This window comes from Eptatretus burgeri, chromosome 5 (assembly GCF_056783735.1).
Source record: "Eptatretus burgeri isolate ZD-2024b chromosome 5, Ebu_testis_v1, whole genome shotgun sequence".
Classification (NCBI taxonomy): Eukaryota; Metazoa; Chordata; class Myxini; order Myxiniformes; family Myxinidae; genus Eptatretus; species Eptatretus burgeri.
The window spans coordinates 86,267,651-86,283,989 of record NC_140965.1 but is presented as its reverse complement, the minus strand read 5'-3'; the positions used below and the strand labels follow the sequence as shown (position 1 = coordinate 86,283,989).

General features: G+C 43.6%; 1 protein-coding gene across 5 annotated transcripts in view; it reads right to left on the bottom strand.

The window, feature by feature from the left end:
* The window catches only part of SHOX2 (SHOX homeobox 2), an 8,763-nt gene extending 2,863 nt beyond the window's left edge, over window positions 1-5,900 (bottom strand). For 2 of the 5 annotated variants that reach the window (XM_085882789.1, XM_085882790.1), the window contains exons 1-3: window positions 5,365-5,900; window positions 2,501-2,697; window positions 1,707-1,764 (exon numbers count right to left, since the gene is read on the bottom strand). In XM_085882789.1, coding sequence (XP_085738915.1) covers window positions 1,707-1,764; window positions 2,501-2,697; window positions 5,365-5,701 — 592 coding nt within the window. In that variant the 5' untranslated portion in view covers window positions 5,702-5,900. The remainder of the gene's footprint in view (window positions 1-1,706; window positions 1,765-2,500; window positions 2,698-5,364) is intronic. The other 3 variants (XM_085882787.1, XM_085882788.1, XM_085882791.1) reach the window with 3 other exon arrangements.
* Between the last annotated feature and the right edge of the window lie 10,439 nt (window positions 5,901-16,339).

Below are 16,339 nucleotides of genomic sequence, written 5' to 3'. Positions count from 1 at the left end.
ATGTATGCATGAGACGGCGGTAAATTGTTTGTCTCTCTCCGTATAAAATTTGTTGGTAATTCCTCCCAAAGGATCCCACGTTCGTGCAAACAATGCAGGAAGCTTGTCGGGCCATTCTATAAACAACGTAAAAGAGATTAAAAATGGTAAGTTCTGGTCTGTGTTTGCATACTAGGTTCTGAGAGTGTAGATACTGTAATATGATTGTTAAACTGACAATTACACTGTGCCTGATCACAAACATGCACTATATATGATTGTAAAATGGATTCAAAACACTGTATGCCTGCTTTGCACTCTACCCAATAAAATCAACCGCAGTCCATGAAATCCTTGCACTGTACAGGAAATACAGAGTGTTCCATACAAGGCTGCACAGTCTCCACAAAGATAGGAAAACAATATGTCATGATGCAACATGGGTGACAACATATGTATAGAGACTGTAAGTATATTTAACAACCTGACAATAAAAAAGTAGGAATGGGGTGGAGACGTTAGAGACAGACAGGTACAACAAAGGAGAGGGTAGAGTGCATGGGGAGGGGGTGGGCATGTGGGTTCACCTGTAAGGTGCACAACCAGAACATGTACCTGCATCCTACCTGCATGTACATCCTACTCTCCCAAAGCAAATCGTATCAGTCTGGTAACGTTACCCATGAGCATTTAATTATTTCTTAAATCCGATCGATCCCCCATGCCTCCACTACAGCCCTATCTCTTCTCGGCAAACTACTCAATGTTTTGCTGTCATCTAACTTTTCAATTTATACAATTAAGATTTTGATTGATATTAAACACCCTCACTGTTATTTACGAACTAGCTTAAAAAAGTTTTCCCAGAAACGTTTTCTTTTTCCAATTAAGTAATGGATTCCTTAGCCTGTGCACACAGTGATAAACTGTACAGTTGGATTTGCTTTCTCACCACTTATCAGGGAGTTGTTTAAGATTCACACTCGCACTCCCCGGTCATGCTTTGCTTTCCATGGTGTCTCCCATCACCGCCAGTCCCCTACCACCCCAACTCCCCTACCCACAGCCATACATCACGAACAAACTTTTGCCTTTCAGACACCAAAAAAAAAATAAACGAATAATTTCATGATTCAAAAAGGACGAAAACACTTTGAGACATAATTTGGAATTCATAATATGTTGTGCAAAGTTTCACGGAACGGTGATGTACAGACGATCAGTAAGTCCATGGCCTCTCATGAAAACAATGGACCAACATTAGTGAAACGATTATGATGACAATTTTAACTGAATCTTTCCACATAGTATTTTTCTCAAAGCAATTAAGTGAACAATCACCCTTGATTTACATATATATATATATATATATATATATATATATATATATATATATATATATATATATATATATATATATATATATATATATTCTAAAATTTTGGCCATGGACTTGCTGATAAATCTTTGCACAAATCACTTGGCTTGAGTTTCAGGCGAGTATGTTGTACATATTATGTAAACTATATAAGCAGAACCCAGGATAGACAAATGATAATTGCAAAAAATAACAATCATTTAATGCCAAGTATAATATATTCCAAATCAAATATATAATCCTTGAATATTTCCCAGGAATCGCTGCTATCCGCAGGGCCAGACGAGTCGAACTGTCTGAAGGACTTCGACAAACAGAGAGAGTGTCTATCAGAGGCGCCGGTACGTACCTTTATGCATTTGATTCTCCTGTTTGCGGCATTTGGCACGTCTGTTCTGAAACCAAACCTGTAGAAGAACAAAGTCATATCCACAAGTCTCACCTTGTCACTAAAGCTACTGTTAGAATATCATTGAAGTATAGCAGAGCAATGTGGGGGGGGGGGGGTGCAGGTGGCCTGTCTACCCTTTGGCAACAGTAGACATAGTGTAATTGTCGAACAATACACCTTCTGTCCCCTACCCCTTTTAATTCGGTGATTTTGGATACTCGATAGGCAATGTGGAAACCCCCTCACCCCTTCCCCCTTCGAAAAATCTGACTGCGCCCCTACCCAGATAGATTGGTGATTACTTTTCATGTTTTACCGACAGGAGCATTGACTTAGGGTTTTTGTAAAATCCGATTTTCATTCAGGATAGTTAACAAAAGTTTCATGCACTATCGTTTGGACATTCATGCAAAATTGAATCCTGATAAATAATTTGATTGCAAGATCATTGATAGCACTGAGAGAAAATGAAATAACTGTTCGTTGAGGTATGTATGCTATCACGTATGAAAAACAGTCAATGTAATACAAATTGCCCACACGATTTATCATCCAGACTAGTTATTCCGTCACTTCAGGTGAACTTTCTCAGCATTATTCGCCAACTTTCGATAGCTTGCTCAGCCTTACTCACTCCTCCACCAAGGTTTTGGAGTGGGTTTCAGTGGAGTAAGTGTTCTATTTTGATTTGTTCCAACCATTGAGAGTTTAAAATATATATGCACTAACAAACAGGCAGAACCTTTTCAGACCTGTACACGTGCTTCCGACAAGCCGAGGCGCTGGCTCAGTTCCTCCCGCATGAATGCGTCCGGGTAGTGCGTCTCGTCGAACAGTCGTTCTAATTCGTTGAGCTGCTCCAGAGTGAAGTTGGTGCGGCTACGTCGCTGCTTCAGCTTCGTCTGCCCTTCCTCCTCATCGGCACGATCATCTCTCCTCTCTTTGGCCTCTGTGCATGGTGTATAAGGGTGCAGGGAAGGGGGGAAGGCAAAATTGGCCGAAGTCATATCGGATGTTCGTATGTACTTTGCAAACAAAGGAAAGAAAGGATGAATTCTCGTGCTGTATACACAGTAGAGTACAAAGGGAAAAATCGTCGAAATGAAACCAAAATGTATTTTTAAACAGTATCGGAGAATATCTCAAAATATGGCATGACTAGTTAGGGGTGAGCAAGATACATGGCGGTAAGCACGTGCAGGGTGAGGAAGAAACACACGTGTCATGACCCGAACACTACAGAATAAAAGGGGGTTGTTGTCAAGGCGGGGTACCGATGCGTGCGCTGTGCGGTCACACCAAGGTGCCACGATTTGAATTGAAAAACAAATAACCATTCATGCCTGTCCTCCGCTTCAGATCAATCATAATCATAACCAAATAGGTAAGTCAAACAATAACGCATTCATCACACCCAGTGAAACACGCAAGACAGACGGCGCTTCAATTGTAACGTAATGTTATCAGGTACTTGTAACCCAGATTGTTTTCGGGGACGAGAAAGAGACATCATTATCCGTTACTATATCATTCGTATATTTATTTCCTTCCATACCCTTGGTATCAATTCCCCGTTAACATACAGCAAACAGCTGGCTGCATGCTCAACGAAAGTGTTAAAGGCTGTGCTTCGGAAAAGTTCGTTTCAAATAACCAGAATAGCGAATATGTAAAAAATCAGCGAACAGTTTCGGATTTTGTAAATTATAAGTAAATTATGTAATTCACCTCCAAAGCTCTCTCCCACCAACTAGTCAGTGCGCTCACCCATTTGGAATTATGCGTTTATAGTTTGCAATGACCTACTCCGACACGCACGAAAAGCTCAAATTAATTTCACAAAACAGGAAAAAAATTACATCAAATATATTTATGACGTAATGAAGTATTTGGTATATACACGATCCTATCGATAGCAAGCACTGACCTGCATTTGAAGCACGAAATCACCTCGTGCTCCTTCATGACGAATTGCTATACCGGCAACAAATGCGTTGAGTCGCTTCGAAACAAAGCGATCTGGTGAGAACAAGTCACCGTTTTGTTGTACGAGTTGCCATGACAATCAATACACCTGTGCAGCATACATGTCTGTATAAATTGCGTCAGTTCGCACGGCAGAGCTTCTGACACTTTGCAATTCCAGATTACAAATATATATATATATATATATATATATATATATATATATATATATATATATATATATATATATATATATATATATATATATATATATATATATATATATATACACAAATGAATTCTACCGTTGGGCAAGTGTGAACAAAGTCATGTCTGAACTTAGGACTCGAACCTCAGGACCGCATTGCTTGTGCAGCAACATATATATATATATATATATATATATATATATATATATATATATATATATATATATATATATATATATATATATATATATATATATCGTTACTGCATGTTATAATGTATTCCAAATGCTAATTTAAAAATCAAACCCCCTTGAGGGAATTGCTTGAGCAACGGAAATAATCGGTCGATGATGAAACGAGAAACAATAATCATTCCATTGCGTTTCACTTGGAGCACGAGCGGTTCGGTTTGTGCCAAATACACAGCGACATCGGTACTACACCACGTTCAACGGTCTCCTCTATCGAACATATCACTTGCTCCCGCCGAGACATCGGCCGATTCAATTAGAGGCAATTCGTCGTTACAAGGGCCTGTCTGCCAAGCCGTGCGTACGGACCCCATAATCGCCCCCCCCCCCATCGGCCCTTATCACCACCGTCCGTTCAACGATCCATAAATAATCGTTTGCTTCTCCTACCCTAAGCGTTAATTGATTCAATCGCCTCGGGATGCCATCTTCCAGAAAGAAGACCCCATTTGTCAAGCCTGCAAGGTTGCCGCGGAATTGTTGCAAATATTTTTTTCCCGCCTTTTTACGCACACGTCGCGTCCGTTGTAAATCCTGGGTCCCCGGGTCCTGGTTATTGATGGATATCATTTGTGGAAAGCAGTTTGAAAGTTCCGATGCCGATGGAGCACGCGGTCCCGTGAATCCCGTGCGCCGTTCGCAATCACACGACTCATTGGGAACGTCTTTTAGCCGCTTGACGACAGATCGGACACCGTTTATAAATACACGTTTCTGCAATTCTAAACAGAGCGTGCCAGCCGTGCGGGGTTCCACGACTACCGTGCAGTTCGTGCACACGAGCGATGAAGATAGCCGCCTTTACGTGGCGACGTATCTACACTTGTCGTTCACAGTAATGCACAATCAATCGGCGTTTACCCGTTTACCCGTTTACCCGTTTACCCGTTTACCCGTTTACCCGTTTACCCGTTTACCCGTTTACCCGTTTACCCGTTTACGCACCACGATGCGCGAAATTCTTTGGCTCACCACCTCAAGTCGCACGAACGGTACGTGCTGTGACCCCTGGAGGAAAACTTTTATCCTTGAATACCGCATCGGAAACCAGCAAGGAATGTCCGTCCGTCCGTGTGGGACACTCTTGGCCCCCAACGACCTGTCTATCTCGCTCTGTCCCTCATTCTCTCCCTCTCTCTCTCCTTCAACATCACCAGACATACCTCCACCCCCCTCCCTCCCCCGTCTCACCTCCCGTCCCGTCCCGTCCCCAGCCAAGCGTAAACCCCTCGTTACCATCCCGCGGTCGGGCTGCTCCGACGTCGCCCATGTTCCTCTCGCCCTCAGCTTCGCCCGCAGTTGCCTCTCGGCTCCCGGGCGTCCGAGGAGCCGGCGGGCCGCCGGCTCGTGGTGCGACGGCTGCGGGTTCGGGCGCGGCCGGGATCGAGCCGGGCTCCTCGTGACCCAGAGGCACTCGCTGCCGCTGGAGGGCTCCTCCCTCGAGAACCTCGCGGTACGTGATGCTCTCCTTGCGGTCCTTCACTTTGCTTTCGAAAGACTTGGACACAAAGGCGGTCAGTTCTTCCATGCCGACGGCTCGGAGCTCGGGCGGCGAGTTTGGCTCCTCTTCTGGGGCCAAACGAACTCCGGCCAAGCGCGCCGTCCTCCCTCGGCCAGGGTGTTCGGTGTGCCCGACACGTCGAGCCTCAAACCCGCCTCCTTCGGACAACTCGCGCTTATATAGAGCTTCGTGAGACGAAGAGTACCCCGTGCTATAGTCGCAATTACTCGAGCTAAACGGAGACGGGGCCTCTTTACATTCGCGCCACCTCCCACCCTCTCCCCCCTCTCCCCCCTCTCCACACCTCCCCTCATCCCTCCTCCCTCCCTCCCCCCCCAACAGTTCCCCAATCCTCCCTCCCCTCCCGCCTGCTTCACTCCTGTTGTGCGAGTCCGAAGGAGCTCGCAGCGGTGGACGGGGGTGAGTAAGGAGGGGGGAGAGAACAAGGAGAAGCAGAGGAGGTAAGGAGGGAGGGTCGGTGTGATATCGAGCTCGGATGCTCATTGGTCGTCCCATGCGATGTACAAAGCGTCCTAATTAATTCAATTACATTGTAGACCCGACCACGTTGAGGGGAGGGAGTAGAGAGAGGGGGTGGGGGCGGTGGCACGTTTTGGTACCTTTGGGTGATAATGGGGGAGAGAGACGGCTTCGCGCGACGTTTGCCGTCGAGTCGAGGGGATTCGAACACAGCTCGACCTTGTCTGTGCAAGAAAATGCTTTGGACGGGCCCGGTGAGTGTGTCTGAAGCTTTTGGAAACTGCTCCGGGAGGGCATGCCGACCATCCTGGCAACAGGGCAATCATCACAGCAGGTGCTTGTAAACCTAGACCTTCTGAAAGCACCGGCGACTGGTTGTTGTCGCCTACTGCTCTGCTGATCCAGAGACTGGTTGTTGTCGCCTACTGCTCTGCTGATCCGGAGACTGGTTGTTGTCACCTACTGCTCTGCTGATCCGGCTACTGGTTGCTGTTGTCTACTGCTCTGCTGATCCGGTGACTGGTTGTTGTCGCCTACTGCTCTGCTGATCCGGCTACTGGTTGTTGTCGCCTACTGCTCTGCTGATCCGGCTACTGGTTGTTGTCGCCTACTGCTCTGCTGATCCGGCTACTGGTTGTTGTTGCCTACTGCTCTGCTGATCTGGCTACTGGTTGTTGTCACCTACTGCTCTGCTGATCCGGCTACTGGTTGTTGTCGCCTACTGCTCTGCTGATCTGGCTACTGGTTGTTGTCGCCTACTGCTCTGCTGATTCGGCTACTGGTTGTTGTTGCCTACTGCTCTGTTGATCCGGCTACTGGTTGTTGTTGCCTACTGCTCTGCTGATCCGGCGACTGGTTGTTGTTGCCTACTGCTCTGTGATCCGGCTACTGGTTGTTGTTGTCTACTGCTCTGCTGATCCGGCGAATGGTTGTTGTTGCCTACTGCTCTGCTGATCCGGAGACTGGTTGCTGTCACCGACTGCTCTGTGATCCGGCTACTGGTTGTTGTTGTCTACTGCTCTGCTGATCCGGCGAATGGTTGTTGTTGCCTACTGCTCTGCTGATCCGGAGACTGGTTGTTGTCACCGACTGCTCTGCTGAGCCGGTTACTGGTTGTTGTCGTCGGACTATACGGTCTTTGTTGCTTTTATCAGCCACCGGCGAATCTCAGTAAAAAAGAAATTTTACAAAATCTGTCTTGAAAGTACGAACTTTATTTACTCAGCTTTGATTATCATGAACCTACTTGTACTCCACATATCATGTATTTTCCCTCGTGATTATTGGTTGATTGTTCGATTATATATACATAATCCTCTTGCTGTCAGGCACGTTGGGCCACCGAGGTCGTTTAATTGGTTCGGGGCCACAATACTGGATGGGTCACCACTCCGACACAAGATACTCAACTGGTTTACCTTTTCCCAGCAAGGAGGAACTCGTTTTGCTGACCTCGGAAGGATGGCAGGCCGTGTCACCTTACCTGGTCTTATTATTTTGGAACAGCTGGGACTTGAACTCAGGACCTGACCATCTCAAGCCAGGTGTGTGTGTGTGTGTGTGTCACTGGTGAGCATTCAGTGTGTGTGTGTGTCACTGGTGAGCATTCAAAGAGGTCGGCCAACAAACACTCAAAATGGTCCAACAGACCACGTAAATGATATATATATATATATGTGTGTGTGTGTGTGTGTGTGTGTGTGTGTGTGTGTGTGTGTGTGTGTGTGTGTGTGTGTGTGTGTGTGTGTGTGTGTGTGTGTGTGTGTCATCACACACTTTACACTGCACTGTTAACGTTTTGTGAACTTCAACACGAACTCACCAAACCATAAGTGGGGGCCACACACGTTTCTCCTTTAATATTTCATTCTTTATAAATCAATCGCCTTTTGATGACGCGCAAACAAAGTACTCCGCGCAGGAGGAATCTGTACAATCATAAATAATTCCGCTGACCTTGTCGAGCCTTCACAATCCGGTAGTGATGCTTGTCTTTCAGTTATGTTATCCGTAATTATGTTATAGTTTTGTGGTCGTTATAATTGGACAGCCATGTAATGGAATTGCTCTGACATCCCACACCTGATCAGCGAGGATTGTCAATTAATTGCAAATGTCGGAATGGTTGTGGACAAAGAGTGATTCCCGGAGTGCTGTCGGGAAGAGAGAGAGCCGCTCGGAAAGGCAAGGATTGCACGCTATACGACAATAAATGCTTGTAACTCAACCACATTATGTCGATTCCCCAGAAGTGGAGTGTGTAATTATTGGGAAGGTGTCATCATTCGGGATGCATCACTCCTCTCTCACCAGAGGCCCCCACCCCCAACCTTAATGAAAGGGACTCATTTGGGGATGCTTGTCATATGGTTTCCATGTACAATGTGCCAACCACACTCTGATACTACAAATATATATATATATATATATATATATATATATATATATATATATATATATATATATATATATATATATATATATATATATATATATATATATGACTGAGTTGGGGTGTTGTGGATGTTAAGGGAGATTTAGTGTATACATTATAAGAAAAAGAAGCTCCTCTCTTGATTTGATTTCCCTGTTGAATGTGTATACATTTACCAACACCACACCAGATGTGGGCCATGTATGTGCTGTCGGTGTATGTCCGTCAGGGACATCTTTGGAGTTGTTGGGTGAAAAAGTGATGGGGGTGCGGTTGGGGAAGGGGGGAGGCGTTGCTCAGGATTCAGTCTCATAACGTTTAGTTCGAGGGTGCAAGTAACGAGTAACGACGAACATGAGCTCTAATGACATATGGACGGAACGAAAGCTGTGAGTTGTTCCAGAAACTCATGGTCATCAAAAATCATCAGGAGACACTCGTATACCTGATCATGTGATGCGTTTCCCCACTCTCCATCCCTCTCCCCTCCACCGCACCACCCCTACCCCACCCCCAAAATATTCAGTCAGTTACAGACTACCTTCCCCACTCTGCAAGATGGTATATGCACACATTTATACATACCAATGCACAGTCGATTGGATTCAACAGATGATTTCTTCTTCTTGTTTTTTTGTGCTACGATTGATCAGGAAGTCTGTGGGTTGGAATCAGAAACGAAAATAGAAATACGTTTGATTGTTCAGTTCAACGGTGAAAATGGTTGTCATAGAACGACGTATATGGATTTATTTAACACACAGAAAACTCACGCTTGTCGTTAATTAATTAATTTTTGCTGATCATATGACATACAACACTTACTTTATGAACCCATGAAGTACATGAGCCTTTCTGAAGCCCTTGTGACTGCATTCAATGAGGTTATTTCTGCTGCAATGTAGGATTGAACAAAAGTGATTCCACCAACCTGCAGCGCCTTTGCTCTCTCTCCCGAAATTCAACACAATAATCATCCGACTAGTCACTTACAATTGGTCACTGGTTTTGATAGCGATACGAAATTCGAACGGTTTCAAATGGAGAACCTCGATTAGAACATTTAAATTGCATCAGATGCGGCAATAAATGCAAGTTGTTGCTCCCAGCTTACCAGCTCGATGACGGAAGACGCCATTCGCATTTTTGCCTTCTCCATTCATGCCCAGCATAGAATCCCATGCAGGCACCGGTAACTTGATAGTAATAATAACGTTTCCTTACAAGGAACTTCAATGCAAGAGGATGCCAAATCGTCCCTTCAAAGCCTGCACTCTGATTGCTAAGATGTGGTTGCTTGTCCATGCTCTCTGCTTTCAAATGCAACGAAGCAGCAAGTACCATTTTTAGTGTTTGGTATGTATGACTCCACCAGGGTTCGAAACACCAACCTCCCAGAATCAAAATGGACACTCTAACTATTACACCACCAAGCCTGGTTAACATATACAATATATGAAGGACATTTTACATGAATGATATTTTTACTACACATTGTCATTTCACCCGAGGTAATTCAACCTGCGCCGCTCGTATTCTCACATTGCATTAAGTGACTGTATAACATGAATGACGTAATAATAAGCGTGAGAAGCACAACTTCCAGGCTCATACCTGGCGACGTTACGATTTAATGCGCAATTCATTTAACATTGCAGTTTTATATTCCATGCTCATTTGCCTTCATGGTGGCGATGGCATGCTCATGCGCTTCACACGAGTACGACACGAATTAAACCCTCTGTGACGTAAAAACCCTCAGTCGGGACTCAAACGCGAGCTCTCTCAAGTCGAGACTTCATTGTTGTTGACATAACTGTGTTTGAACATCGTCTGTAGTCAAAATCAATAACCGTAGCCGAGGTAATGTAATATAACGCAGCCCCACTGTTATTGCTGTGCGCAGAATAAAAGGGATATTATTCTATTTGACTCGTGCACAGTAAAATTGTTTCCTGCTCTTTGAAATAAAACTACACAGGTTGAGGGGTGTATATACATGTATGTAATGCATATATATATATATATATATATATATATATATATATATATATATATATATATATATATATATATATATATATATATATATATATATATATATATATATATATATATATATCAATGGAAATGGCTGGCAGGATAGCTTCGAGGTATGTGCACTCACCTCTTAGTTGTCTAGCCTGGGTTCATATTTTGACACAGCGATAAACTCTAAACTGTCATCCTGGTGTTTCCCATGCAGGGCGAGGCATCAATGTGGGTAACGTCCCTCGGATGGACGTTAACCTGGGCATCCTGTCTGCTGGCATTAGTTGGTGGATATGAAAGAGCTCGGAAACCGTGAAGAGTTGGCGACCTGGCGCTGACGTCCTGCCTGATTCCTGCTCTTACAAATGCCTACTTTAACCGACTTAGTCTATCGTCAGGCCGTGCGAGCCGGCTCGTGAAAGAATTGGGCCAAATACTTTCCCAGGTCACAAGAAGGTGGGAATATGCCTGTTAGAGAATGAAAGAAGAGATGAACATATAACATTCCACCATATTGAATTCATATTTAATTCCAATTGTGAAGTAAGTCGTAGAGTTTGCTCTCCCTCAACCATTAAATCAGATCAAATTATTGTAAAATTAACAAACACACACACACACATATGTATATATATATATATATATATATATATATATATATATATATATATTTGTTTTATGAGGATGTACATATGTATGTATCTGTGCATTTTGTTTTTTGAAATGCAGTTTATATCGAGGTTCAGCAGATAAACCGATGCCCGCTTTCCTCCATCTGTTGCATCTTTTCTTCATACACCGGCACGCGATACCTTGTCCATCCAATAACCATCATAAATGGTTATCGCCATCATGCGTTACTTCTTCACCGGTGTACAAGTATCTCTAATTTACAAGTAATTTAATATTGTGCTGCAAAGTGTCTTAATTACGAATATATATATATATATATATACGTATATTTAACAAAAGGAGAAATTCTGACTTGAAATGCGACATGGTGCTGACGTCATGCACATAAATGCCGCATCGAGGGTCAGCGTTGCTCCTCTTGTTTAATATATCCTTCCTTTCTGCAACTTCACCTAACTCATGATCGGCAGGCCAGAGACTGTGTTCATTTGGGAGACGGCACCTGGTGCTAACAGATCATGCAGCTTTTGCTGTTGAACTCGATCTGTACCACCTCATCAAGTCATGGGGGTTATATATCTATCATACTGTCATGGAGCCTTGGCATATCCCTCCATCAGGACCATACTCTGTACAGTGTCAGTGCTGCCAAAGCAGTCTCCTGGGCTATTGAGCACAATCCTGGATGGGTCGCCACTCCGACTCAGGATACTCAAATGGTTCAGTGATCACAGCAAGCTGGTACTCATTTTGCCAACCTCAGAAGTTTGACAGGCTGAGTCAACCCCACCTGTTATTTACTTAATGTCCGAACAGGATTTAAACTCGGGATCCGAGGATCCCAAACCTGCCACTTTTACTATTATGCGAACACCAGGCATCTTGGTGCTGTATGTATGTGTGTATCCGAAACTTCAGGGATTGCATTTTTCATAAACTGAAATGAGTACATGACTTTTTTTGAGAAACTTCAGCTTGAATTTAATTGTAAACATATATGTTTCCACCAAATAATTTAATTTGAAACTAAATGATGAAACTATGAAAGAACATGGTTATGTGAGTTGAAAAAGAATATTTTTGGGACTTATGGGGACATCCTGTTTTTACGGACCCTCGTAGGCAGGCACTTCAGCTCGAATGTTCAACCGACAATATCGATGCAATGTGCACTGTGTAAGTTCTGATCAGGTGCCGGTCTCGAAGTCGAACCTTCACCGCATGATGTAACTCTGTATGCACCCTCTGCGTATCTGCAAATCTGCATGATATCCTTCACGGCATTGTATATACCGTCTAATCTGAGCCGTGACCTCCCAGCACGACCTGGGCATGGAAACAGGTCAGCAATTTTGCCAGCCTTGTCCTGGCCAAGTCTTCAAGGGGACAGGAATGAACCCTAACCCTAACAATTTTTTTTTCAATTTAATGAACAGCATTTTACCAATAAGTTCCACAAATAGGTATTCACGGAACACTCGTTTAAACAAGCAAACAACATAGAAAAATAACTAATTCAACCCCGAGCCTTGTCCCCTTCCTGGCTTCATAGTAGTCACGTGCCCGTTGTTGTTCCTGTACAACTGAAATGTGTCCATTGGTGTTGGTGAAAATTCCCCATGGTGTGAATGTACAAGAGCATTTCAAGGTCAAAACTTGGAACTTTCAGTTGTGAAAAATGTGCCAATGACTCGCAGATGCGACTGAGCGTTGTCGTGAAATTCTGCAATGATGAAATAACCGATTCATTCTCCGTTAATGAGTTTCGAGGATTTTTGGAGTTTCCTTTATTTATTTGTTTATTTCTTTCCCATCGCATTCCCTCGCGAGGGTAATTAAACGCAAATTATGAAACTCCCATGCACTTTCGTCTTTCTGCAAAAAACATAACGTGAGACTTACATGACACCTGTTACAGATAATGAGTTTGGACTTTATTTATTTCTTACAGTGCCTGGGGATCATTCATTACGTTATCGATGCGCTCCAGAGAGGAACAGCAGGCAATCACGTAACTCTGATGACATCACATATCCGATCTCAGCATGTGGCACCAATTCATATAATCAAATCTAGTAGCACAGCTTTACACCTGGGATTCAAACAAAGAATGGTGTCCGTGGGACCATTATCACAACAACGCTCTTTAATCGCATAAAATAGTGATCCTATCAGCAATTGACGTCAAGTACATTGTTTTTCTCTGCACCTTCACTTGAAAAACAGTAATTTTTAACAACCCTGAAAAAGACTTCGGTCTTGGCCCTTGAGATGCAAGTCGCGAATCCGAGTGGTTGTTGCCGACGAGAGTGAAATCGCACGCGATGGAGGTTGAGCTGCATTTGGTGCCCTCTGGCGGAGCCTGATGGTGTTCCAAGAATGTTACATACCGTGAGTGGGGTTGTATCGACCGATGTGCATTTCGGTCGCAATTTGCAAGTAAACAGGTGGTAGTGACATAGCAGTTCATGAGAACACCCACTTGCATTGGTGGGGCATTCAAAAGTTCTGCGGGTGGAGTATTTGCTCACACCGTAGAGTTTGCTCATTGTAAACTGAATGTCTTCCTGTTCCAAACCAAACAGACATGTTTCATTAATCTGACATCACTGGTGGTTATGTTTTCAGAATGCAATTCAGACGTTTACTGTGTCCTAAAATTATGGATGTTGTGAAAATTAGGGATCGGGGTGTCGTTCAATCTCTACACGTTAAGGTCCCCAGCTTCAGGGAAATCCAAAAACAAATGGTGGTCAGGCATGACGATGGTGCACTTTCATTAACAGTATACAGAAGGCCGATTTTAAATGTTGACATGAGTCCTTTGAAGATTACTCCAAGTCAGTATGGTCGGCAAATGCAACCGACCCTCCAACTGTGGCCCAAGTGAAGGTTTAAAAAAAAAAATGGAAGGTTTCGCATGATAAGGTCACAGAAATATCTCAAAATGTTGCCCACAGATCCATCTGCCATTATCGTTTGACCGATAACTGTCGATAAAACGTGACTTCAGCACTGGAATCCTGAAACCCAATTGAAACCCATGCAATAAAAGCCCAAGGGATCACCACCACCCAATACATTTTGCACCCAACTCTCAGCTTGCAAGATCATTGCACCGATTTTCTAGGATGCTTCAGAATTATTGATGATTGACTATATGCCGACAAAGCTAAAATAAAAGGGGACTATTACACCTGCATCTGGCAAAAATTCCAGCAGGCCATCAAAAACAAGCACTGAGGGATGTTGACCAAAAGTTTGCTCCTCCTTTATGACAACACACCTGTGCACAAGACCCTTGTTACCCAGACTGCCATCGTGACTGTGGCTTCGAGCAGCTCGATCAACTCCCGTAAAATCCATACCTTGCCGCCAATGACCGTTACACGATTTAACAATTGAAGTCTACCTTTATGACCACCAATTCACTGCCAATGAGGTACTGACTGAAGCAATTGAGATATGGGTGAAGCAGCAATTAGAAAACTTCTGTTTTACTGGGATAGACAGTTTGAAGGTTAAATTGAGTGAATGCATTGAAATTAAGAGATACAAAATTGAAAAAAAAGTATTGAACACCCATCACAGCTGAAGTGAACAACACTGTACAGCGATATTATATAATACAACACAGTAACAAATGGACTTGGGATTTTTCAAGTAGTGTGGACAGTAAGTGTGTTTCTGGAGGAAAACCAAGTTGTATTTCCTATCCAGTCAGCAGGAAGATAATGACAAGAAGAGAGACAATTAAAGACTGCAAAGCCACCATGCTGCCGACAGTGAACAAGAAGTAGACCCTGAAACTTAAAACTCAGCTTGCTGTCATGAGGTGCTAATGACATGGAGGGCCTTAGAGTCCATGGCTTGAAAAGGGACAAGATGGAAGATTATAAAAATCTATTATTATAATCCAGAGTTGAGGCTCGATGAAGAGCTGGAAGCATTGGCCGATTTTTACAGTACCGCAAGCCAAAAATACAATTTGGTCATTTCTTTATTTATTTGGTGCCGGGGAGGGGTGGGGTGAACTTCAGATGAATTCAACTGAAGTCCTAATACATTGTTCTAATTTTTAGGGAGGCTGAGGAAGGACTTGGCTCTTCAGAGAGTTCTGAGGTGGCCTTCATCTTTAGAGTTAGAGGCCAACTCGATCTGCCCAAAACGGCTTGCAGCTGATAATGAGCTCGAAGAGATATAGAGACTGTACATATAAGAGATATAGAGACTCAGAGATTGAACAGAAATGCTAGAATGGCACTTGGTAGAGCGCATACCTCCTCCGGGCTGAACAGTTTGCATTTTGTATCACACTGATAGGTCGGATTTGCATCAGACCTTAACCAAAATAGAATCAGCTTCTTATTGTCACCTCCCCAACTCATCCACTTAGTTTTGTCATAACCTTTCCACAATTTTTTGAAATATCGTGCTACACATTGTATCGTTTTAGCCCTATCTCTCAATTATGAAGAATCACTCAACATTTAAAAATTCTCACATCTGGAACCTGATCTTCACCAAAATCGAATCAATTCATCGTTATCACACACCCAATCACTGCTCAACTTCCCTCTTTCATTCTTCTTTTTTTCCCCACCTTTGGAATAAACTCCCACGCTCTCTTCAATCCCATTCTTCCCTCCAGGCCTTCAAAACAGCTGTTCATTACAACCTCTTATCTTCCCCCATCCAAAACCTCGATCTTTTCTACCCCTGTTAATCAACCCCAATCCCACCTCCTTCAATTTCCCTACTTTCCTTTCTGAAAGTCCCTGTAATGTCCATCTTGTATACCATGTGTTCCCCACCCCATCCCTCTCCCTTCCACAGATCTCCTTATGTCTTTGTTCCCCACTGTTTTGTCCTTCCCTCTCCCGCCCCTCTTGTCTCATGCCCCCCTTGCTATGCATTGTGTGGTAGCTCTCATGCGAGCCTCGACAATGTATACAAAACAAAAACAAAAAAACCCTGTCAAGCCTGGTGTTAGCTTAATGGTTAGGGTGGTGGGCTTTGGATCCTCGGGTCCTGAGTTCAAATCCCGCTCAGCTGTTTAATTGATACCAGGTGGGGTTAACTCGACC